At 43.9% G+C, this 22,727-nt stretch overlaps 1 protein-coding gene across 19 annotated transcripts in view; it reads right to left on the reverse strand.

The window, feature by feature from the left end:
* The window catches only part of ANKHD1 (ankyrin repeat and KH domain containing 1), a gene marked incomplete at its 3' end in the record, with an annotated part of 102,388 nt that overhangs the window by 3,586 nt on the left and 76,075 nt on the right, over positions 1 to 22,727 (reverse strand). For 7 of the 19 annotated variants that reach the window (XM_080627411.1, XM_080627405.1, XM_080627419.1 and 4 more), the window contains 17 exons: positions 21,997 to 22,139; positions 21,049 to 21,262; positions 19,246 to 19,421; positions 18,462 to 18,624; positions 17,432 to 17,527; positions 17,058 to 17,174; positions 16,437 to 16,611; positions 15,703 to 16,156; positions 15,184 to 15,261; positions 13,846 to 13,992; positions 12,280 to 12,390; positions 10,807 to 10,956; positions 8,891 to 10,506; positions 4,184 to 4,378; positions 2,850 to 3,104; positions 1,432 to 1,607; positions 405 to 569 (listed from right to left, as the gene is read on the reverse strand). In XM_080627411.1, coding sequence (XP_080483537.1) covers positions 405 to 569; positions 1,432 to 1,607; positions 2,850 to 3,104; positions 4,184 to 4,378; positions 8,891 to 10,506; positions 10,807 to 10,956; positions 12,280 to 12,390; positions 13,846 to 13,992; positions 15,184 to 15,261; positions 15,703 to 16,156; positions 16,437 to 16,611; positions 17,058 to 17,174; positions 17,432 to 17,527; positions 18,462 to 18,624; positions 19,246 to 19,421; positions 21,049 to 21,262; positions 21,997 to 22,139 — 4,431 coding nt within the window. Of the gene's footprint in view, positions 1 to 404; positions 570 to 1,431; positions 1,608 to 2,849; positions 3,105 to 3,414; positions 3,523 to 4,183; positions 4,379 to 8,890; positions 10,507 to 10,806; positions 10,957 to 12,279; positions 12,391 to 13,845; positions 13,993 to 15,183; positions 15,262 to 15,702; positions 16,157 to 16,436; positions 16,612 to 17,057; positions 17,175 to 17,431; positions 17,528 to 18,461; positions 18,625 to 19,245; positions 19,422 to 19,986; positions 20,185 to 21,048; positions 21,263 to 21,996; positions 22,140 to 22,727 lie in introns of those variants that run through there. The other 12 variants (XM_080627412.1, XM_080627416.1, XM_080627420.1 and 9 more) reach the window with 9 other exon arrangements.

The following is a 22,727-nucleotide window of genomic DNA, read 5'->3' on the forward strand; positions in this document are numbered from 1 at the left end:
AAAGGTTCCTTTAACAGAGCGTTTAACCACTAGAGGGCAAGCTGAAGGCTTCCCCCTCAAATATAATCAGACTGTCCAGCAGCTGACAGCCCTCTTCAGCTCTGGCCAAAGTCTGACTGACAACCTGAAAGAAACCCTCTCACTTATAACGCAGTCTGTTACCTGGCTGAGCAGTCTTGAAATGCTGCTTACTTCACCTGAAAGGTTTGGTAGGTAGGGATAGCACCATATATTTTTTAGAAACACACACACACTGTAGGGAGAAGTCATGCAAACATTTTCAATTCTAGCATCAAAGAACCGAACAAAACCCATCACCTATCCAAAGTGAAGAAAATCAAACCAAAACACAATACTGTAAAAAGCCCCAGGTAAGCAAAGGTGGAAGAAGGCAGCCACAATACCTGCTGAGCATCAGTACATTCTGTCGAGTTCTGGACAACTTTGATCATGGGATTCCAGGCAGGATCTGGAGTATGGAGCCCATTAAAGAGGGGCCCTCCCGGGCCATCCGCCAGCTGTGGGTGCGAGGGGATCAGAGTGCCGCCGTACATGGAGATGGGTAGGCCCTGAGGGAACAAGAGGAAGCACCATCAGTGAAAGCAGCAGTGGTTGTGAAGGATGATCTGCCAAGATGAACAAGGCAGTTCACCTCTGTAAGTGACGTTCATCTAGTCACATAGCTCTGTGAGGAAACAGGCAGAGCATGGAACACTCACAATTCTCCAGAGCTTTAAACTCAAGTCAGTTCACCCATTTGTCTGAGATTACACCCTGCCAGCATGCAGCAGCCTCTGCACAGCCCTTTCTCTTCACCCCATAAAGTCAGACACAGCAGGTGTACAGTGATCGCAGTGCTCCCTCCTTTCACCTCTGCAGCATGCAAGGCTTTGAGCTGAAGGTTTTCTATATATTACCTGTGGATATCTAAAACATTCTTCCAGTTCAGAAAGAGCAAGCTACAAAGCAGCTTTTTGTGATCATGAGATTTCTTTCCTGTGTTGCAATGATTGCTGGGCACCAATTAAGAAGATTCCAAGAGCATGTGCTACCACTACTTCTGACACGCGCTGTGAGCAGGTCTGCTGCTGAGCACATCATCCTGGACACTCCTCTGGTGGTGGCGCAGCTAGCTGGCTAGGCCTGGCTACATCTGTCTGCCTCAAGCTACATCTGCAATGTACAAATTCTGGTTCTGTTGAAGTGCACCATCAGGCTTGGGCACCTTTTCCAGTCGGTACTGGGATGAAAGGAGGTGCAGCAAGCAGTGGTAGAAGAGGCATACACGTACAGCGTGAACAGGTAGAATGGGAGATACAGCAAGCAGTGGTAGAAGAGGCATACACATACAGCGTGAACAGGTAGAATGGGAGATACAACAGAGAAAGTCCTTGGTCATTTACAGACTAAATCCCACCCTCTGAAACTTACTTTAGAAAAATCCACAAAACTATTCGGCATAGGTTGGTGGAAAATATTCGAGGGAGCCACTATTCCAGAATCATCTCTCTCCATTGGCTGATGCTGAGAAAATGTGCCTGGGTCCGACAGCTGCTGATGCATCGGGTGATTTCCCATGACAGGTTGGGACCAACCTGACAAGCCTTCTGGAAAAGAGAAGATTAAAAATGGCTGATTACAACTCACTGAAGACACTCTGGAGCAGAATTCAGCAGCTGCACACACCTACATAAATCCAAAGGCTCTCTGAAAACACACTGTCACAGAGGTATCTTCAGGCTTTGCTCTGGGCAAGGGCAGACCTTCCGCAGCCATGCAATGCAGGAAGATACCTGCAATTTTTGGCTAATAACCCATTACAGGCAATGCAAACACACAAGTCTCCTCTGTAGCATCAAGGCCTTCCACATGGAAGCTGCAGCAGGCAACACTACATAAGGCTGGCTACACATACACACATGCACTTTCTCTTCCCTCCAGCTCCCACAACCTCTCACGTACCACAGGAACACAGATAAAAAGTTACACGCAGAACAGGGGCAAACACAGGGCCAGAAGAGAGACTGGTGAGGCCAGAGAAGCCTGGCCAGGCACATGCTGTCTGCATGGACACTGACCCTGATCCTTCAGACAAGTGTGGAGATAATGGGGGCTACCAGCTGCAGATCCTCCTTTCCACAAGAACCTCAAACTACCAGGAAGCTGAATGTAAAACTCCTGGTGTTTCAAAGTCATTCTTTTGAAACTGGAGCTGCCTGGACCAGAAGTGATCCCATTCTATTCAAGAATCATGAAGAGATCAATGCAAAGTTGAGCATCCACAACTTGAGCAACCTGGTCTAACGGAAGATGTCTCTGCCTGTGGCATGGGATTGGAATTGAATGAGCTTTAAGATCCCTTCCAACCCAAACTATTCTAGGATTTTATGATTCTCTGTGTTTCTGGATGCATTAGCTGCACCACAACTAATATTTTAAAATGTTAATGGAAAGTAAGCTAGAACTTGGACAGAGGTAGTTGTTCCTTTAGTTCAAGGGTCAGACTTGGAAATGGACCCCTTAACAAATAAAAGTCATTTAATTTTTAACTTCTGTGTCTTTCAATAGACTCAATATGAAGTTTCTGAGCTGCTCTCCAGGTTTAGAAGTATAAACTTATAGACAATCTGGGGTGGGTGAAAATCACCCACATAGGAGAGAAAACCACAGTGCTTTCACTGATACACACTCTCCCTCCACTGACACCATTTTTCCCTTCAGGATATTCTACATGGAAGTTGATTACTGTGGAACATTTCTCCTCCTCCCCAACTTGCATTTCAAACGCAGTACTTCCAAAAGCCCCTACAAGCTTCTTTAGGCTGCCCCAGGCTGTACAACAGACGTACCAGATACACTGTTAACTCCAAAGGACCAAATGCCACTGTGACCAACGGGAGCTGTGAAGTTGGTTCCCAAGGGTGTTGGGGTGACAGATCCTCCCTGTCGAATCCTAGCCAGCCTTTCTGTCCCAATGGGCGGGGGAACCTTTCGGTCTTGGTTGGCATTACCCGTTTTTGGCTGGCCCAAGTTAGAAGGTGCAGAAGCAGCTGAAAGGGGCGAAGATGATCCTGAGGAAACTGATGGAATAGGAGATTCACCTGCTGAAAAGAACATTACTCTTGCTTAATCACACACAAAGCACACAAGCATAAATGCTACCCACTCTATCCCCCCAGTACTATCTCAAAGCAAATCATTAAAGGCTTTATTTAGCAAGCATTCTTCAGGTCTTGCAACAGCAATTCTGCTTAGAGTTTATTTTTATTCTAAAATCAACATTCTAACACAAATGCTTTCAGCCATCAGAATTACGTGATATTCTCATGACAGCAGTACATCTAAATTAATTACAAGAAAGAATAAGAAACATGGAAGAGTTTCAGGAAGAGGTGAAAACATCAGCCAAAATACCATGAGTATCTAACCAGCGTAGTTTTGGTATCCATCACTTCCAGCAGAAGAGAAATTAGACAGCTTCCCAAAGTCACATGTGCAACGTCAGAGCCCAAGTCCCACCACCTGCAGAAGCGTCACTGACTCTTCTTGGGAAATCCAACTTCCTTTGAGCACTCATTTATGTTTTGGTTCTTAAACTCAGAGTGACAATGAAGTTGCATGCAGTGACATGAAAAGCCTCTTCACCTCAGATTCAGAATCAAAGACCCATGTTTTCTGTAAAGCTACTTCCATGTTCTTCCCATTAGCAGAGAAACCCACTGTTACCTTAGATGATGCTTAAAGATTTTGGAGCATATTAAGTAACAAAATCATTCCAGAACCCCAATTAAAAAATAAAAAAGGGGGGGGGGGGGAAAACCGGGCAAGTATAACTTCAAACCATAGCAAATGTGACATTTTCACCTAATATTACATTCATACTATTCAGAGGGGAATCTTTAGCTTGGTATAACCACCTCCACTCCCCCACAGCCTCACGCCCTCTCCTCTCTGAGCCTAGTGACACATTATTTTGCCCAAACATGCCTTTAGCAATGCTACCAGAACTAGTGGTGTTTGACATGGGAAAACACACAAAATAGCACAGCTTGGGATTCGCACACCATCCTCACAGCTGCTAAAAGCAATTGGAAAGCATTTTGTGCATCAGTGGGTAACTTCCCCTCAAGTTACAAATCTACTAGAGACAATAGCTATGAATTTATAGTTAACTAAGACAGACCCATGAAGTTCCTACATGAATTTGTTGCGCTTGTCCAAGGATGTGGTGAAAAATGCTGTCTGTTAAAGCTGGGAGTCCCAACAGGCGCTGGCCCTTGAAGGTAAACCCGTGCTCCTTGTATGTTTGCTGAAAAGCCTGTCAAAGGACCTGAAGAAGAAGTTGTAGAGCTGTTGGATGGATCTAGAGAGGGTAAGCCTGAAATAAACATAAATTTGATTAAATATCTCTCTTTGGGAACTTGCTCCAAAGCACCAGAAGAGAGCTAGTGCTCCAAATATAATTAAAGCATCTCATCACCTTCGGGGGTATCTGCACATGGTAAGTTCATTTTACAAGTGCACGATTCTCCCTTCTAAACCAACAGAAGGCATTTGTGTATGCTCTCTGGTTTGGCCTGAAGCTTGAACAAACCAGCCATCCCTTTGGTCACTGAAAGGAAATTATCTTAAGCAGGGAGGGCAAAGGAGGAAAGCTGGGAGTGGCAAGGATCTTTGCTTACAAAAAAGCCACGCAAGTCAAACAGGGATACAGGGCTCTGTGAAGGTCCCACAGGAATCCAGCACCAAGGAAGTAGCTCACTGCAGTACGGTTTTTGCCATCCTATAGGTACATTCACATATAGATTGGTCAGGACATGCTGTGTCCAGAGAAACAGGGCTGACGATGCACAGCACAGCAGGTGGGGGGGCTGCTTTCTACAGGGATGAGTAAGAGGAAGGGAGAGATGGAGAGAAAGTTCAAAGTCCCACAAAAAATGATTAGCAAGGGGGAATTACAGGTTTTTAATAAGCCAAAGCTTTTAAGTACTTTTTCCAAAATACTGTAATAGCTCTTATCACACCTCATTACCTGAAAGCAGAATTGGGTATAGCCGTATGTTCACCTGAGTTTTGGGTTTAGTTTCAAGGGCCTATTAAACAAGACTAGTTTCCAAACCATTTGAACATTTCAAAATGACCACAACCAGGACCAGCCTATGCTGCTGCAGAGCAAAGTTGAAGGTTGTACCGACTTCCACCACAGCAGTCTGAAAACAGCAGTGGTGACAGGAAATGTCTATAGTCATACACCAGAAGTGCACCTTCCATCGCCTGGGCACCCTCCTGAAAGCCAGGTCTTTTTCCACCCAATATTTTCCAGCACATCAACCTATGTACTGCTTCCAGAAGTGCCAGATCCAACCTGCTCACACTGACAGAAATTACTCTCTGGATTTGATGGAGGCATTTTTCTCACTAGCCCTAAAAGGAGATGTCTCCGTTAGAGACAAGGAGAAATCAGTTACTACCAACACCAAAATGGGGTGCTGAGATGAGGGAGCCTGAGCATGGGAGCATAATCTTTCAGGGTTTATCACAGCACAAAGTGCAAGACTCCATGGCTATAAGGATGATGCTCCTTCCTGTGCATGCACATCCAGCTGAGGGCTCTCCCTGTGCACAGACCATGGAGCTATCCTTGGGATGCTCTTGCTAAACCCCCATCCACAAAACACAAGGTAGTCAAAAGGCCCCAGTGGTGCCCAACTCCTCCACACATCAACCTCAAATCTCCAGCTGGCTGAAAAACCACTGCAGATCCTGAGTTTGCCCCATACAGAAGGGGTAACAGAGCTGCTACTGCCCACGGGCACTGCTGGTTTCCTAATGTAGAACAAGGCAGAGATCATGACAAAAATAGCTCTTCTGCAGGAGAGAGATGCCCAGCTGTGTCTTCTGAAGGACAGTCAGCTTTCCCAGTGCAATGATTATACAGCCAAAACCATTTCAGCACTGCTGTGTATTTATATAGGTTGAAGGAAGTGCCAGCCAGATACCAACAAGTTCAATTCAGCAGCTTTCAGTTTGTGAAGAACACTTTTTATCATCATCTTGCCTTTTATAAAAGTGGACAAAAAAACCTTTGCCCAATATTAAAAATGGTTTCTATAATGACTTATAGAATCCTGATTTCAGTAGTGAGCTTCCTATTTGTGTACTTGCCCTCAAAATCAGGTTTTTAATACCAAAACCTTTTGTAATACCATATTCTGTACTTACTTGGGCCATCAGTTCAAATTCTTCATGCTCTGAAACTGTAACTGAGCGTTCAAGACCAGTGTATCAATCTCACACAAACTCTGGTCAAAATGCAGTTTGCCAAAGCCTCCAGGCACTTCTGCAGAAACTAGTTACTGCCAGGCCTGCCTTCACCTTCAGAGCAACCACTGTGACACTTATCACTCCACGTAGAACAAGGACCTCATATATTTCATGCAACTTCATACTCGTGTGCTGCTTCCTAAGCTGACATATTTCAAGCCTGTGATACCTTTCAATGCCACATGAGCAAGGTCTCAAACCCCTTCTTATAATGTAGAGGAAAGAAGTAACAAGAAGACTTCTTTTAGTATTTCTCCACAGCCTCCTCTAATGGTTGTGCTACTGCCCTCAATCTGCAAAAAAATCTGCTTGGACAAGAGATCAAAAGACATGAGTGATACAGAAGGCCATTTCCAGAACGGATCCACAGCCAGTGAGATCTGCATTTGAGTCTGTGCTCAAATGAACCAGTGAACCAGAGAAAACTCACATTGTAACTGAGCTTACCCATGAACACAAAAAGCCAAGTACTCAAACTCCATCCTGAGGGGACAACTTGTTAAGAAAAACCTGGCTTAGTGCACAATCAAATTCTATTAAATCTCCACCAAATCAGCTCAGAGGTGATCACCAGGAGATGCGGATTTGTGTAAAACGTTTGCCACAGCCCACTGTGTAAGACAAGCACAAAAGACAAACCTCTGCTCCATCAGGCGTAGTCACAGCTGAGATCAGAGGATGGGTGGATTGATGGCCATTACCAGTCCCTCTCATTACACACCAGTGTACTGAATAGCCAGGCAAGGCACAGACTGCCCCTTGCCCAGCATATTGCTATTGGCCAAAGTATAAGCCAGCAGTGACCAAGCCTCTTCCCCCTCTCTCCAAGTCTCATGAAACCTGCCACTGAACCCTATGGGAATAGCCAAGGTAGTCCCCAGTTCAACCGACAGTGGAGGCTGAGCTGAAAGTTCTGCCCTCCTGGGAGAAGCCAGGGAATGAGATAGGTGGGCAGGCCACAGAACCACACTTCCACTCCAATGGAAGGCAGCGGAGAGCCTTCAGCCTATCATCCCCTCTCCTTTCCTCACTATCACACCTCCCAGACATCCCCTCTCCCTAGGCTCTCCCAACACCCCTCCTCCTGTGCCACACACCATTTAGATTTTGAAGCGAAAGTGTTCAAAAGCAGTATGAAGTAGAATTACACCAAATCAATCAGCTGAGGAGCTGACTCACCAGTCACCTTCTGCCAGGCTCTACTTATCAGCACATCCACCTATTAGCAGTTTTTTCTTCATTTACAATATCCTGATCAAATTCCAGCTTCAGTTGAGAGCGACTTCACCCTTATGTCCTCCAGGCAAACTGTGTGAGCTCTCCTTGGGTATCTACCTAACCTTCCTAATTTGGGCAAGAAACAGATTCAGACTACCTTTTAAATAGGTACAGTCATTTAAGGATATAGAAAGGACCAATACATTTTTCCTAGGGACAAACTGGGATGACTTTAATATAAGGGAACAGCTGTCTCTGTATATGCAAGATGTGACCATGAGAGAAAAAAAAATCAGCAGATCCCACTTGCCATAAGCTTCCTTCCCCAGGGGTTATCCCAGCAACAGCCAACTCCCAATTTAGAGCACTGCAGGGAAAAAGCTGAGCCAACATGAAGTGTGTCTGGAGCCTGCTGAGGAGGGTCTGGCAATTCTTTTATTAGCAGCCTGAGGAACAAGGTCCAGTTATTTTATCTCCCACAGCTGTAGCTACATCTGGTTCTGCTACTGTGCTGGGCAGGATGTGGCACAGGATTGCCAAACACTGCAGGGGTAATGACAACTTCAAGGCATCATAAAGCCATTATGGCAAGAATGAAGGGGAGAAGAGGGGGGTGCAGACTAGATTCCTTAAGGGTTCTTTCCAGTCAAATGGGTAGAGTCAGCTCCCTGCAGCATAGTTTGAATACCAAGATGATAAAAATCATTCAGGCAGAGCACAGCAAGAGTAGGCAGCTCACTGACTGTTCCTAATCCATTTCAAATAAATGCAGATAAGCTTCACCTGCTGTACTTAACAGCAGAAGGACAGAGACTGTAATAAAACACACCATGCAGTAGCACACCAATTTCCCACAGCACAACATAAGCTTATTAAAATCCTACAGTGGTAGAGACTGAAAGTACAGAGAGTTTACCCTCAACTGGATCAGGCTGGAGTCTCAGATCAAACACTGAACCACTGCATGCAGTCACTCTAGCAGCTGGAGCCTGCCAAGAGTCCTGGGCCCACTGGTTCATGTTCGGTATCACCAAATCCTGTGTTCTACTGCAACCCAAAAGCTATAATCAATGCTACTCTGAGCAATACAAACAGGTAGAAGAACTCCTGTGTCTTACAGTGGACAATCAATGCAATGTCTGCAATGTTCCCAACACCTAATATCCTAAAAGAGCTCAAGAAAAGGGAAAAAATCATCATCAATGTTTTAAAGAGCACTTGGAAAAAGTAGGCCATTCTCATTATGTTAATATTCACTGTCATTTGTAAACTACTTCTCAGTTTGAGATGATCAAAGTGTAATGGTTGGAGAAAGAATTTTGTCCAGTGCATGACTGTAATGACTTACCTACAGGACTAGTTGAAACCCGCTGGGAAGGCGGCCTGAAACCAGGAGCCTTGGAGTTGTCAGGATGCACGTTTTCCACATGTCCTAGCACAGAGTTATTCAGAAAGGTAGACTGAACAGTGAAGGATGGGTCAGCTGCTGCTCGGGTTGAGAGTGGACAGTCTCCCCATCCTTGGTTAGCTGGCACCTGGTTGCTATCAAAAAGACTGCTAAAGTGATTGAAGAGCGTTGCTGGCCCAAAGGTAGGAGGCAATGATTTGTTTGCTGGGTTAATGTGCATCTGAGAACCGTTCATAACGTTCATGGCTGACGAAAGCTGCACTGCAGCAGGTGGACCTTGAGAAGGTGTTAAAGGAACTTGATTTGTAACAAAAATAGACTGAGGATCTTGATGGAGGTTTGCATTTGGTACAACTGAATAGAAAGAACCTCTGGACTGCATCCTGTGAGTAACTCGAGGTGCTGGTACAGCTACTTGAGGTAAGTTACTGTTGTCCTGATTATCTGCAACAACTGACCTGGGTGATGCTAAGCTTAAAGGAGCAGTTTCTGAGCTGGATGAAAAAGGCATCGGCACGGAAGGACTGATCTCTGACATGCTGGTTGGCAGTATTTCATCTTGGACATTGTTTAGCGGAGCAGGGCTGCTCGAAGGGCGCGTTTCAGTGACTCCTGAGTTGCTGCTTGCTGACATACTGCAACTACTTGCAACTGAAGTCGGTGCACACGCACTTGCAGCAGGCTGGTCTGGTGCTGCCACCTTCTCTTTGGGTGCTGAGACAGCTGAGAAAGAGTCCGCTTTCAGCGCGGAATGCTGCCCTTGGGGAGCATTAGATGGCAGAAATGCTGGGGGCACTTGCCCATTGCTTGGGGGAGCAGAGGAAGCTGAAGGCATAGTGCTACAGGTGCTCGTCACAGTTGAGATTGCTGTTGCTGCAGCACTTGTCTTGGGAACGCAGGCAAACAACTGCTTCCTGACCGATGAGGGAGTCCGATTACTGGTCACGCACAGCGGCTGGGTAGAAGCAGCTACAGAAGAGACAGTAATGGGACAAGTAGAAGTAGCTAATCCAGGAGACTCCGTCTGTAGGATATTTCCATTCTGATTACCTACACGACTCGAGCTGTTATGCTTTGGAGAGCTGTTTGTGCTGCCAGGGTTAACTGGTCTCACTGGGAATGGTCCCCAAGTGTTCGGTGAAGGCGAAAAAGTTCCTCCAAACTGGGCCATAGGTAAGCGAGGGTGCCGGATCTGTTGCATAGTTTGGGCAGCCAGCAAGGCAAAATGAGGGTGAGAATAAGCTAGAGGAAGAGACACTGGAAAAGATGAGCGCACATTGGCTGGGACATTCTTGTTCAGTTTGTTGGTAGGCTGGAAATTAGATAGTGTTGATGACTGCGATGTGACGAGGGGCGGTGCTCCAAGGGGAAAGGAGTTCTTGTTTGAAGCAGTTGCAGTGCTGACCCCAGATGAAAAGTTTGCGTGGATTGATTTGCTACTCGAAGCAGGGGTTCTTATGTGAGTTTTAGGAATCAAGTCTTCCAGTTCCTTGGCAGGATCTTGAATGAGGGCATTGATTAGCTGCACTGCATATCGTGTCGACTCTGTACCGCCCCTAGATTAAATAAAAGTAGATTTATCTTTTGTAAAAGGAACCCCCACTTTGTGCAATGTTCCATAGCCTCAATTTTATACTGATCTGCAAGCCTATTGCATGTGTACTCCAGTAAGTTACTTTTTGACTTTTGCATATCTTCAGGATTATCTCTGAGGCAGACTTTCAGCATACTTTGGCAGCAGTAATGTATGTTCTCTTCTAGAACAAAGAAGCTAAAAATGCCCTGCCTTAAAAAGCAAACTTCCCCATACATGACATTGTGGACTAACTCAAGATTTTCATTTCTAGATACTGTACCTTATAGTGATCATTCTCTCTCCATTCTTATCCTTTTGTTTATCAACGTCAATATGGGCACCAGTGACATCTTGAATTGCCGTGATGTTGCACCCGCCTCTTCCCATTATTCTAGATACAACAGAAGCTGGGACAGACAACTTCTTTGACCTATATCACAAAGATCACAAATCTGAGATGGATTCAAACTTCAAAGGCATACAAAAGTCCCTTGCTGTCTGACAGGGGGCTGAAGCAATAGTATCAAATTTTGGGGCAGCAAGTGGTTTTCTGCTGATCACTTCTTCACCCTTTGGAGCCTCTCATACTCCTCCACTCAAATCACTCATCACTCTCAGTACCAGATGATCCTGAGAAGCATTTATTCTGCCACTGTTTTAACACAGCTGTGTCTGCCTCACACTGCTTAAGAAACACTTGGTGATTTTATCTTACCATGTGTATCTTCAAAGTGAGACAAATCCTTAGCTCACCAACCTAAATTTACATAAATAGTGCTGCTTCAAATAATAAATAGTGCTGCTGGCTTAGCTACTTTGATCATTTATAGCAAGGCTTCACAGCAAGGAGAAGGTGGTTTTCCAATGTTTTCTCAGGGAAAAGGTCTTAACACTTGCATTGACAACCCTTTTAGTGCTCACCTCAGGCCTCAAGATCAGAAAGTTTATCGGTGACACCATGCAAGGTGGATAGAAGACTGTTAAATTGTGCAGTTCTGTGATTTAAGGAGCTGCTGGAAGGCACCTTGAAGGCAGCACAGACTTTCAGAAGCGGGAACAGCACTGACCCATGTGTTCAGAGAAACACATGAATTGAGGACTTTATAATTCATGTAGTTTTGGTGGGTCAGTGCAGGCACAGAACTGGGAAGTCTTTGAACATGACCTATGCTTACATCCAGACCCCAGCCAAGGTCTCTTGGGGTCACCACTGACTGATGTATGGACCTCTCAAGCCCATACACTGCTTTCAAGCTTACCAGTGATGTGTGATAGTTCAACACTTAACAATTAGAGAGGACTCAAAGGTGTTTAAGAAACCACTGTAACCAAAGTGCAGGCCCCTCTGGACACTGTACAGACCACCAGCACACCCTGAAAAGGCTTTAGCTTTACCTAGCTATTCCAGTCTTGGAAACTGAAAAAATTTGTTCCAACCCCCTTGCCATGCCTTGGGCTTTCTTCTCCCCTATACCCCCAAGGCTCCTCTCTCAAGCTAGACATCCCAGTCACTCCCTCCCCAAACCAGAGCTTCCATAGTCACCTAACTCTCAAGACACACCCACATTAATCACACGGCTCCTAACCATACCTTTGGTTGCTTCCACCCCATGCCACCACCCACGGAGACATTCCTCCTTCAGGAGAGCTCACCCCAGTGCCCAAGCCCCTTCCCACTCATCACCCACTGCTGTTTCCCTCCCCACCCACCAAGCTTGATGGTTTTTACCTTGACAAATGCCCCAAACGGTACCTTTTTGCTCCCGAGCAGCAGCGCCCTCCTCTCTGCAGCTGAAATTGCTCAATTGGTGTTGGCTGCAGAGTGTTGCTGGGGGGAGGGTCTTTCAAAACTCTGCCTACTTGCCTGTCAAGGGCAGAAGGGATGTTTGCATTCGTTAATTGTTTGATAGACTTCCCTTCTAGCCAGGGAGTTACTCATGGGGAGAGGGAAGGAGAAGAATGCTTGTTGAGACCAGGAGAGGCTTTAGGATTGGAAGGCATGCAGCTCCTCGGCATTTTGCATGTGCATCTAAAGTTGACAAAAAGCTCTTTGGCAGGACACACGCTTCAAAAGTCAAGACACAGCAAACACCAGTGCCGAACTTCTTATGAACAGCCAGATTCTGAATGACATCTCTAGAACCCTACCATCTCCAGCAGAAGAGCAGGCAATACCCAACCAACCAGCTGAACCAAGCCTATGAAACTCAAGAGACCCAAGGAGGAGAGATGGAACAGCTCCAGGATCCATGGTGGGGTCTGTGTGAAGCTCTGGAAAAGTCAGCTAACTGTTCAACAGGTCTCATGGCTGCAGGACTCACCACGTGGTGGGCAGTCTGCAACCATACATGTAAGCAAGACCATGTCACAGTGCAGAGCCCCATTGGTGAACACAACAAAAGGCACAGACTGAATCAACTCTCTAAGAGTTCAAACACTTAAAATTTTCAGATTAAACTGCTTTGAACAGCCCATGGCTTCCACTAATGTGAATGCATTAAATCCTCTGTACAAGTACATTCTTTGCACACAGCCTAAAATTCTCCAAAACGAGCATATTTGGTCACTGCCATTGCAGAACACAAAAGCAGGAGGGCATCATGAGTGCACCCAAAGCATCTGACACTTCTATGTCCATGATGTATTCTTTTTTGATAAAGGGAACAAAAAGGAAAGCCAGATTATCACTTCTAGTTACAAGTAGAACCAGTAGTAGAACAAGTAGTAACTACAAGTTATTACTTGTAGTAGGATGTCATAAAGGTTACAGAAAAGGTACTGGGGTGTTAATGGCCACGTAATAAAACCCAGTACATTTTCAAAACGGAAGTTTGCTCTGTAGAAAATCTTTCATCTAATTGCAGCTCTAGCACTCTAAGGTGACAAATGTTCCATGGAATCAGCAATCAATGTCACTGTCTAAAGCACCGTGAATTTCAGCCTTGACGAGATCCCCACCTCTCCTCTACCAACATCCATCCTGCCTTTAGTTCAAGTGCAGGTAATCATCCAGTGTAGGAGCTTTCCACTGCCATCTGCTCCCTCCCCCTTTTATTTTATCCCCACATCCTTTACTCCAGTCACAGGGAAGTAAAACCCCTGTGCCAAGTAAAATGTTCGTAACCCACTGATGTTAAGTTAGCGAGGAATTGCTTCACATTAAGAGTTGCAGTTTGTTTTCACAGCACTGCAAGAGTAAGGGGGTAGATTTTTTACTAAATTAATCACACAAATAAGCTTTCTGGACATCCTACCTTTGAGAATAATCACAAGTCAAAAAGCCCACAGACAGTTCCTAACACACAATTAAAGGCTTTACCTTCTAACCACTTCTTTCCAGCCCTCTTCTCTTTTCTGGCCTCTTTTTGGACTAGTCAGATTCAGCTTCACATTTGGAGAGGTCAGAGGCAGGGGAACAGGTTTATAAGTAGTTGACAAAGAATTCGAATGACCTTCACCATCAAGTCTGGGAAGAGAAACACACTCATTACAGAACAAAATGACAGCATTCCAGTGTACATTCTGCAGCTTAAAACTACCAGCATGAACTCCATTTATTCTTATTCTCCACCTGGAAAAACTGTTGGGTGACTTTCTAGCTAGCTTTTTTACCTTTCAGTCCACAGCCTATACCTTTGCTCCAAACAGTGGAGTGCTAAACTGAAGTACAAAAACACAGGCAAAATCTTCATAAATGATTGAAAAACTAGCCTTATGTGATTCAATCCAGCACACCTGTGCCATAACTGGGAGGAAGACCTCATGCTTCAGTTAAGATTGAGGCAAAGAAAACAAGAAAATGCATATGAAAGAAAAGAATGAAGCTCATTGTGGTTCTTCTGTAGGTACGTTTTCTGTAAAGCATCATTACCAAGTCTAAGTTTCAATTACAGCAGCCTTGTCATCAGCATGTCCATGACTACAGAGAAGAGGAACTTGGGAAGAGCAAATTTAGAAATTATTTTCAAAGTCTGCCTAGTGCAAGAGCCAAAGAGCACCTGCAGAGGTCAATAAAATACACCAGCCCCATTTTGGTATTTACATAAGGTCTTGTTTCTTAGGCGTACTTCATCTAGCAGAAGCACCACTTCTAACAGGGAGTTATGAGTATGCATTTAGTTAGTCCTGCTGGGAACTGCACAGGATTCCAGGGCTTTTGTAGGAGACAGGTCCAAGGTAGGAACAAATTATGTTCCTAAAATAGAACAATAATTTCTAACATTAAGGGTAATCCAAACCAAACAAATCCACTCATTCTGCACTAATTTCAACCTGAGGAAAAAGGAAAAGGAAAAAGTAAGTCCCAACTGCCTCCCTGGTGACAGCCTTCCCAGTTGCTGCCCCTTCTCATCTAATACTGTGCTCTCCCTGAAGCAGGGTTCTCAGGCAGGTGTCCTGCACATCAAGCCCCACACCCTCTGCCCTCCCTTAATGTAGGAAAAGAAAGAAAACAACAGAGGATCAGGATCATGCTATTTATATATAAAAATAAGCTAACACTACAGATTCAGAGGGGATCTCAGCTTTTCAATTCAGGCCAACGACCTACTTGGAAACTGCTGTTATAAAAGTTATTAGCACATTCCCTGGCAACTGAACCATCTTCCAAACCATTCACACGGCCCCTGTACATTCGTCCAGTTCTTTTGACTCTCACCTCTGGCTTGACAAGTTTAAGTCAAACTGGCCATCAACCTGGCAGGTGAAATGCTCAGAGTCATCAACCTCCTCCCTCCTTAAAACAAAAAGATTGCAATCCAAATGAGTTAGTGATGAAACCATAAAACAATCAAAACGTAACGAAGCCACTTCTGTAAATTTAAGTGATATCCAGTGTATTCACTTTAAAATCTATTCTAATAAAGTTGACAACACAACATGGATAATTAAATAGTGCAGAGAAAACCAGCTGTTTTGCTGAAGTTGTATGAAAAACTAGCCAGCAATGCAAAAAGAAAATAAAATCTTATCTGTACCAGTTTAAAGAGGTTATGTTCCACAAACTTGACAGGATTATTTAATAGCCACAAAACCCAAGCAAACTCAGTCTCTCAAGACTTTGGGAACGTACCAGCTGGTATAAAGCTTCAGCTACAGAAAGTCTACACTGGCTTAAGTAAAACCCTGTGAGATTCTATGATTCTATGAAATGACAGGAGCAGCGTGGCAGCCTCACCTTGTGGGTGTTTTTGAAGTTGAGGTGCTCGTTTTCTCTTCCTGAGACGGGATAAGCAGGGAGGAGTAGCGCCGCTCCGAGGAGTTCGTATCCATTGTGAAGTTCAGCTCCTGGCTCTTCCCTCCACTGCTGCTTTCACTATTGCAGTCTGTGCTATCCAAGTTATCCGAATCACTATTCCCACTCGCACCACCACCTCTTGGCTCTCCATTTATTTTATTTTTATCTGCTTTTTGCTGGGCTAGAGATATATGCTGATCTGGCAAAATTATCTGCATGTTCTGAGGAGTCTCTTTTGTTTTGTTTTTCTTGTTTTTCCTGTTTGTGCTGGGGGTAGTCACCACATTAGCTCTCTTCTTCCCAAAGGCATTTGTGAAAGTAGTGGAAGTTGCAGAAATCCCAATGGTAGTTGTTGTAGTTGCACTAGGAGGCTCTATAGGAATTTCTTGCTCCACTAAAAGGAAAACAGTTGACATACAATCAAAGTGCACACGACACAGGAATCAGTGCCCTGACTGAAGGTTTGCCCCTTGCAACGCGGCTGAGGATGTCTGTGCGTGAACAAAGGGTATTTTGCTGTGAACTTTGACTGCAGAGGGCAAAGCCAGGGCAGAGGCTGTGCAAGGATGCTGCAGTACCACAGAAGGCAGCTGTCAACAGATTCCCTTACCCAGATGGTTAAATAAAGTCACTCCCACAACTACTAATTGTTCATAGAAACACTTGTTCTTTACCTTCATCATCATTTTCTTCTTCATCATCATCCTCTTGCAGTTCCAGAGTTTCTTTAGGCTTGTTTTCTTCATCTTCTTCTTGTTTTCTTTTTTGTTCCTCTTTCTTCTTCTTTCTCTTTTCCTTTCTTTTCTCCCTTTTAGCTGCAAGAGCTTGTTTCCTGCTCTCCTCTCTTGACTAGGAGAAAAGGATCCGTATTTAAACATTTTTACACAGACTAAATTCTAATTCTGATCTTCCCTAAAAATCTGGAGGGGATGAAGAAAGGTGTGGGCAGGATGGATTAAAATGGTTTTGTCACATACTGAATCGTTTACATGGAAACTGGGCAGACCTTATGGAACAACAGGACTAGCTGGTCCCCAAACTTCTAAGGAATTCCAACACAACAACAACCAAAACAGAGACGGTATAAAAACATAATTTTACTGTAAAACTAACAAAATCTCTTACCAGCTCAGTCCTTTCTCAAAATAATGTCAATAATATTTTTGTAGCAACGTTCACATCTTTGAATCAAAAAGATCTCCCAGAGTATTTTACAGAAAAACTGTAATTTCAATCACCTATTTTTAATATACAGCTCAAACCCTTATGCTGTGTGACAGCAATTCTCTACTCACTTTTTCCAGGTCTAACTCCTTCAGCAGTATAGTTGCATTCTTATTTGCTTCCGCAGCCTGCTGGTCTTTAGCTTTCACAATTGTCTCCACACACTGGTGACACTTTTTCAACAGGTCCTGGAATGCAGACTTGTCTTACTATCTCCATAATAAACTACAATTGAGGCGTGAGGCTTGCTCTAACAATGTGACAGCAGCATCCTTCTATTCATAACCATACAAACCATTTCAACTGAATTGGACTCTATATGCGGATATATTTACTTATGTGCATGAGTGAACATGCACATTCAGTTTTCAAATACTTAAGAATTTCTCATGTATATTTACAGTGAAAATAAATGATCTGGGTGTTTTCCCCAAGTCAAACTCACCTTGTCCGTTATTGTCGCTATGTATCGCATGCACTCAATGTCCGAAGGGAACTGGTTAACTTCTTTCACCAGGAACTGAACTACCTTCACATGCCCCTAGAACACCAAAGAAAATTCTAATCTCTTGTATGCAATTCTATTTTCATGATGAAAGTTGACAAGTTTGGTATCACTCAGTCCAATGAAAAAGACTGAAGATTAGCAAAAACATGTCTGGTACTGTCTGGGAAGGAAGGTATCACTGATGGGGTTCCCTGTGCAATCACACAGAAAGCATCCAGCTGTTGCCTCTGAAGTTATTCGAAAGCAATGGAGGGGCAGCAGTGGCACGCTCAGTATTGCTTTTGTCAAAAAAGCTGTACACTTATTTGATATGTTGTTAAAGGCAAAGCAGCCACCATTAATAAATTCCTCTGCTATAGCTATGCTCCTTACATCCAACATCGATGCTCAGGTGACATGGTTTAGTGTGAGCTGTTCCTGCCCATGGCAGGGGGGTTGGAACTAGATGATGTGAAGGTCCATTCCAACCCTAACTATTCTATGATTCTAACAAAACTGAGGAAACCAATGTCCTTCCCGGCCAAGAAGAAAAGCTGTAACCATCTTCAACTACAAAAAATGTTCCACTCAAGTTAGGAACAGAACAGAAGCACAGAAGATTCAGGACAAGCTTGTTACAGGCTGGTAGTCTGTTCCTCTCAAAAGCAGAACTGAGACAAGCAGTACAATCTGCAGGAATTTAGAAGAGACTATCTCAATATCAAGGCAGTGAAATCTCAAACAGTAACAGTTTTTGGACAGTGCATAACTGGACATAAAACTTAATATTGTTTATGGAACAAAGGTTTTCACCTCTCAAGAATGAGACCTGTGTGACGTACTCAGATGACAGCATTTTATCTGAATAGTAATTTTGTTGTGTTATATTTGATTCTTCCAAACCCAAGCATTCAGACTTAAGACAAAATAACAAACTGTAATTTGCAAACATTTCTCACTGACACATACAATTTAGCTGTTTTCCTACCTTACGAAATGCTGACATAAGAGGTGTAATTTTCCGGTTATCCGCAGCATCCACATCTGCTCCTGCTTGCACAAGCAGCTGAACCACATCATAGTGACCCCCATTAGCAGCCAACCACAGGGGTGTGTTTCCTTTCTTGTTACGAACATCAATATGTGCTCCTCTAAAAATCCAGTGAAACACGGAATAAGTAAAGGTGGAAGTCAGGAAGTAACATCACAAGAGATCCAAATACTTCATTCAGCTTTCATCCCTGAAATACAGTGGGGCCAGACAGAGAAATTCTGTCCCTGAAACCTGATGTTTAAGTTGCACTGTAGTGACACAGGGATTATTTAAACCTCCCTCACAGAAACACACACTCACCTGATGCACCGCAGCAACCACAAGTCCTTTACATTATCATGAATGTGGTGTCTACCCAGAGGACCAAGCAACCCCTTGATATTTAAGGTTCTGCTTGAAGAGCTCAAGAGCTACTGCCAGCCTTTGCCCCCCAAGTGACAGTGGGGAAATGCTCATGTGGGAATTGCTGGATTAATGCACAGCCAAGAGAGCTGCCAAGCTAGATGCTATTTGCTTACTTCTGGCCCCAGCTGCCTGCTCAGCTTAATTAACAGTAGAGTAGCAGAATATTCCAGGATAACACTGGAGAGTAGGTAACAGATGTAACATTGTGCTTCTAAAGCTTCCCATTCCCTTTGCTTTCAGATGCAGGAGACATCTGCTACAGATGAACACAGCTACAGAGTAAGTGTGACACGCATGAAAAGAAGTGATTTACCGATTAATCAGGAGCTCACAGAACTTGTAGTGACCCTTATCTGCTGCAATTGTTAAAGCTGTATCTCTTGAGGAAGGCACAGGTGGAGCATTAACATCTGCTCCTTTATCAAGGAGAACCCTTCCAACCTCTGCATATCCTCCCGAAGCTGCTTCCATCAGAGGCGTGAGACCAGTCTGTGCAAAGAAAAAGAGCTATGCAGTTTGACATGTGTACAGTGTACCTTCTTTGGATAAGACATAAATGATTTCTACATAAAGAAATCAGATTTTTTTATTTAGCTGTTTTATATTTAGTTTAGGAGCCTAACTTCAAGCAGTCTCTTTCTAAAAAGAAAGAAAATACACCCCTAAACCCACAAAAAAACCCCACACAAGAACCTCCCCAAAACACACAACCAAAAGACCCCCCCAAACCCAAACAAAAAAACCCCAAACACCAAATACTTTTGGGCTTTGATTTATACAAACCCAGGCAAATGTTGACTAAGCACCACCAGATACCTGTCTGAACAGCAAAACCAAAGTTTACAACAGGATCTCTAAACCAGATGTTAGACCAAATCCAAATGAAGACACAAGTGTTTCTATAGAAATGCTCAGAAACTGGCTCTTTCAGCTTCTCTCTAGCCTGCCTTAGCACTGAGACTGACCTGGGCCCAGCTCAGTTGCCAGGCTAGACTGTGAAATAAACTTACACCAGCTGCCAACATGCCCAACTGACCATTGCAGAGCTGGCTTTTATCCATATCCCCTTTCCTCCAGCCACAGTCATTCCAGGAGCAGGCAGGGTAAACAGACACAGCAATTATTTCAGCAGCCTTAGGAGTTACCAAAACTTCCTTTGTGCTGGGGAAATCAGTCTGGCTGTCTACACAAGCCTTAAGCTTGCTTTATGGCAGGAGACACAAAGCTGTCCCAGAGTACCAAAGGATGGGACCTGTGGAGCATTTCAGAGGCACAGAAAGTCACAGTGCTGAAGCCATGGGTTCTACAGCAACGTAAAAGCTTTACAAAGTTTGACTACACTACTTCTGTTGTAGACAAAAAAAATCTGTTCTATCTGAGAATCAGTGTAAGCACCACTGTTCTCTTCTTGCCTGGACTTCACTTACATGTAAAAATCTGTGTATCTGTCAAAAATATCATGTCAAGCTTCAACCTGAAAAGTTTCTCAGTACTACAGAATAAAAGTCAATCTAAGTTTCATTTGGAACTCAGGAGGACCAGGCACCTTTTCCCTAGTGCAAAGAATTCATCACCACTGATACTTTTCATTTTTTTTTTGTTAAGAAGACCTCCAGTCTTATTTCAGGATATTCAGTAAGTCCTTATAAGGGGCCTATAAGGATGCTAGGGAGGGACCCTTCATTATGGACTGTAGTGATAGGACAAGGGGTAACGGGTTCAAACTTAAACAGGGGAAGTTCAGATTGGATACAAGGAGGAAGCTCTTTACTGCAAGGGTGGTGAGGCACTGGAATGGGTTGCCCAGAGAAGCTGTGAATGCTCCATCCCTGATGGTGTTCAAGGCCAAGTTGGATAGAGCCTTCGGTGACATGGTTTAGTGTGAGGTGTCCCTGCCCATGGCAGGTGGTTGGAACTAAATGATCTTAAGGTCCTTTCCAACCATAACTATTCTATGATTCTATGATGTAATAAGTCCTCTGAGAAAGAGGACATATAAGAGAAGTAGTTCTCTGCTTCTGGAGAAGCTCAAAGGAACAGGAGAATTTGAAGCAACTTGATGACTCAGAGAAATCACCTGGTAGAAGTCATGAGGAAAGACAATTCCCACACGTACCTTTGCCCTGTGCTCAACGTTGGCCTTCCTGTCCAAGAGCAGACTAACTACCTCTGCTCGGCCCTGGAAGCAGGCCAGGGTGAGGGCTGTGTTCCGGTTGGTCTCAATTTGGGCATTAATATCAGACCCCATGTCCAGCAGTAGCTTCACAGCAGGGACGTGGCCGTTCATAGCAGCCAGCATCAGAGGAGAAATGCCGAGCTTGCTGCCAGTCCTGAGGGGAAAGAAATGAACTGCAGCTCCCAGGAATGCTCTGGGAAACCTAAGTGTATCCAAGAGGACCAAAATGCTTTGTTGGAAGCCAGAAAGGGACATATAACTTACACAAATATAGGCACTGACAAGCAGAAATCAGCAGATTAACTACATGCAATAGACAACTCCAATTTATACACAAGGAAAATACATGTGAGCTTCCAGACATTCAGAGACCTGAAGCACGCATAAGCTTTCAGCTATATATATTAAAAGAAAATCAAGGCTGCAGTGATTCATTAAAAAAAACATGCTTCTAGCACTGCTGTAACTAGATAAAATATACATTAGTTTCCTTAAAATTAATAAGGAGGAGGCTTAGATGATATAGCTGTATACATTTGTTGATCTTACTGAAAAAGACATCCTCAAACACACACACACAGAGTTGCCCAGATTGCTTTGGCTGGTTCTTTGACCTGATTCTATCAGAAATAGCTTGATTACTGTATCCCAGAATGGTGGGAAAGAGAAGGAATAGGTTTCCATACTACAGTAATTCCTGAAAAATTAGGTAAAAGGGAAATGAAGTTTGTGATAGTTAAAGGCAATTTAAAAGCACTAAGATAAGGTGAACATAAAAGCTAACACCATGTAGAAAGGCTGTGAGGAGGTCTGAAAGCACTAGAGGTCCCAGCCTCAGCAGAGGGTCTGTGCCACGCTGCAGCTCACTGGGTGTACACAGCACGTTACCTGGAATTGATTTCTGCCCCAGCATTGAGAAGAATCTTGATGATATTAACATAGCCACCAGATGCAGCAAGGCTTAATGGTGTATAGTCAGACACATTCCTATGTTCTTTGTTTGCTCCCCGGGCCAACAGCAAATCAACCACCTGAAAGGACAGCATGCACATTAAAAGACATACAGTGGCCTTCACCGTTATCCAGGAAGTGAAATGATGTCATCACATGTTCAAAACCTCCCAGTGTGCTACCAGTTTCCTTTGTCAATAGATATGATTCTACATGAAAATCTCTATCCTGTTTGGCTTTATTTTTACACATAGGCTGTGCAGACTTAGCATCAGCTGATCTGTGTGGGTTCTACAGTACAGGCAGGAAGATTCTTTCACCTCATCAAAAATGCAAGTGAATCTCTTCCTAGGAATCTTAAGTTTGCAAACAAGTGATCTATCCCACTGCTATAATCTCTCTTACTGCTTGAGCATCATTTTCAGAAACTCCCACCACCTTAATTCAAATGACACTGAAGCCAAGTTTGACCATCTGTATCATATGGTCTTTCCAGCAAAACACACGGTAAAAATCAGACCGACTGATGTTAATGGAACAAGCATGAGGAAGGACTTCTCCATCAGAAGCTGCTGTAGATAAATAAAAGGGGGAAAATTAAAACATTTCTGGTGATGCACTGCACTTTAGTGGGCCTCATTTTATTCCTAACATAGGCTAAATGATTT

The sequence above is a fragment of the Psittacula echo genome (assembly GCF_963264785.1).
Source record: "Psittacula echo genome assembly, chromosome: 11".
In the NCBI taxonomy this organism is placed as follows: Eukaryota; Metazoa; Chordata; class Aves; order Psittaciformes; family Psittacidae; genus Psittacula; species Psittacula echo.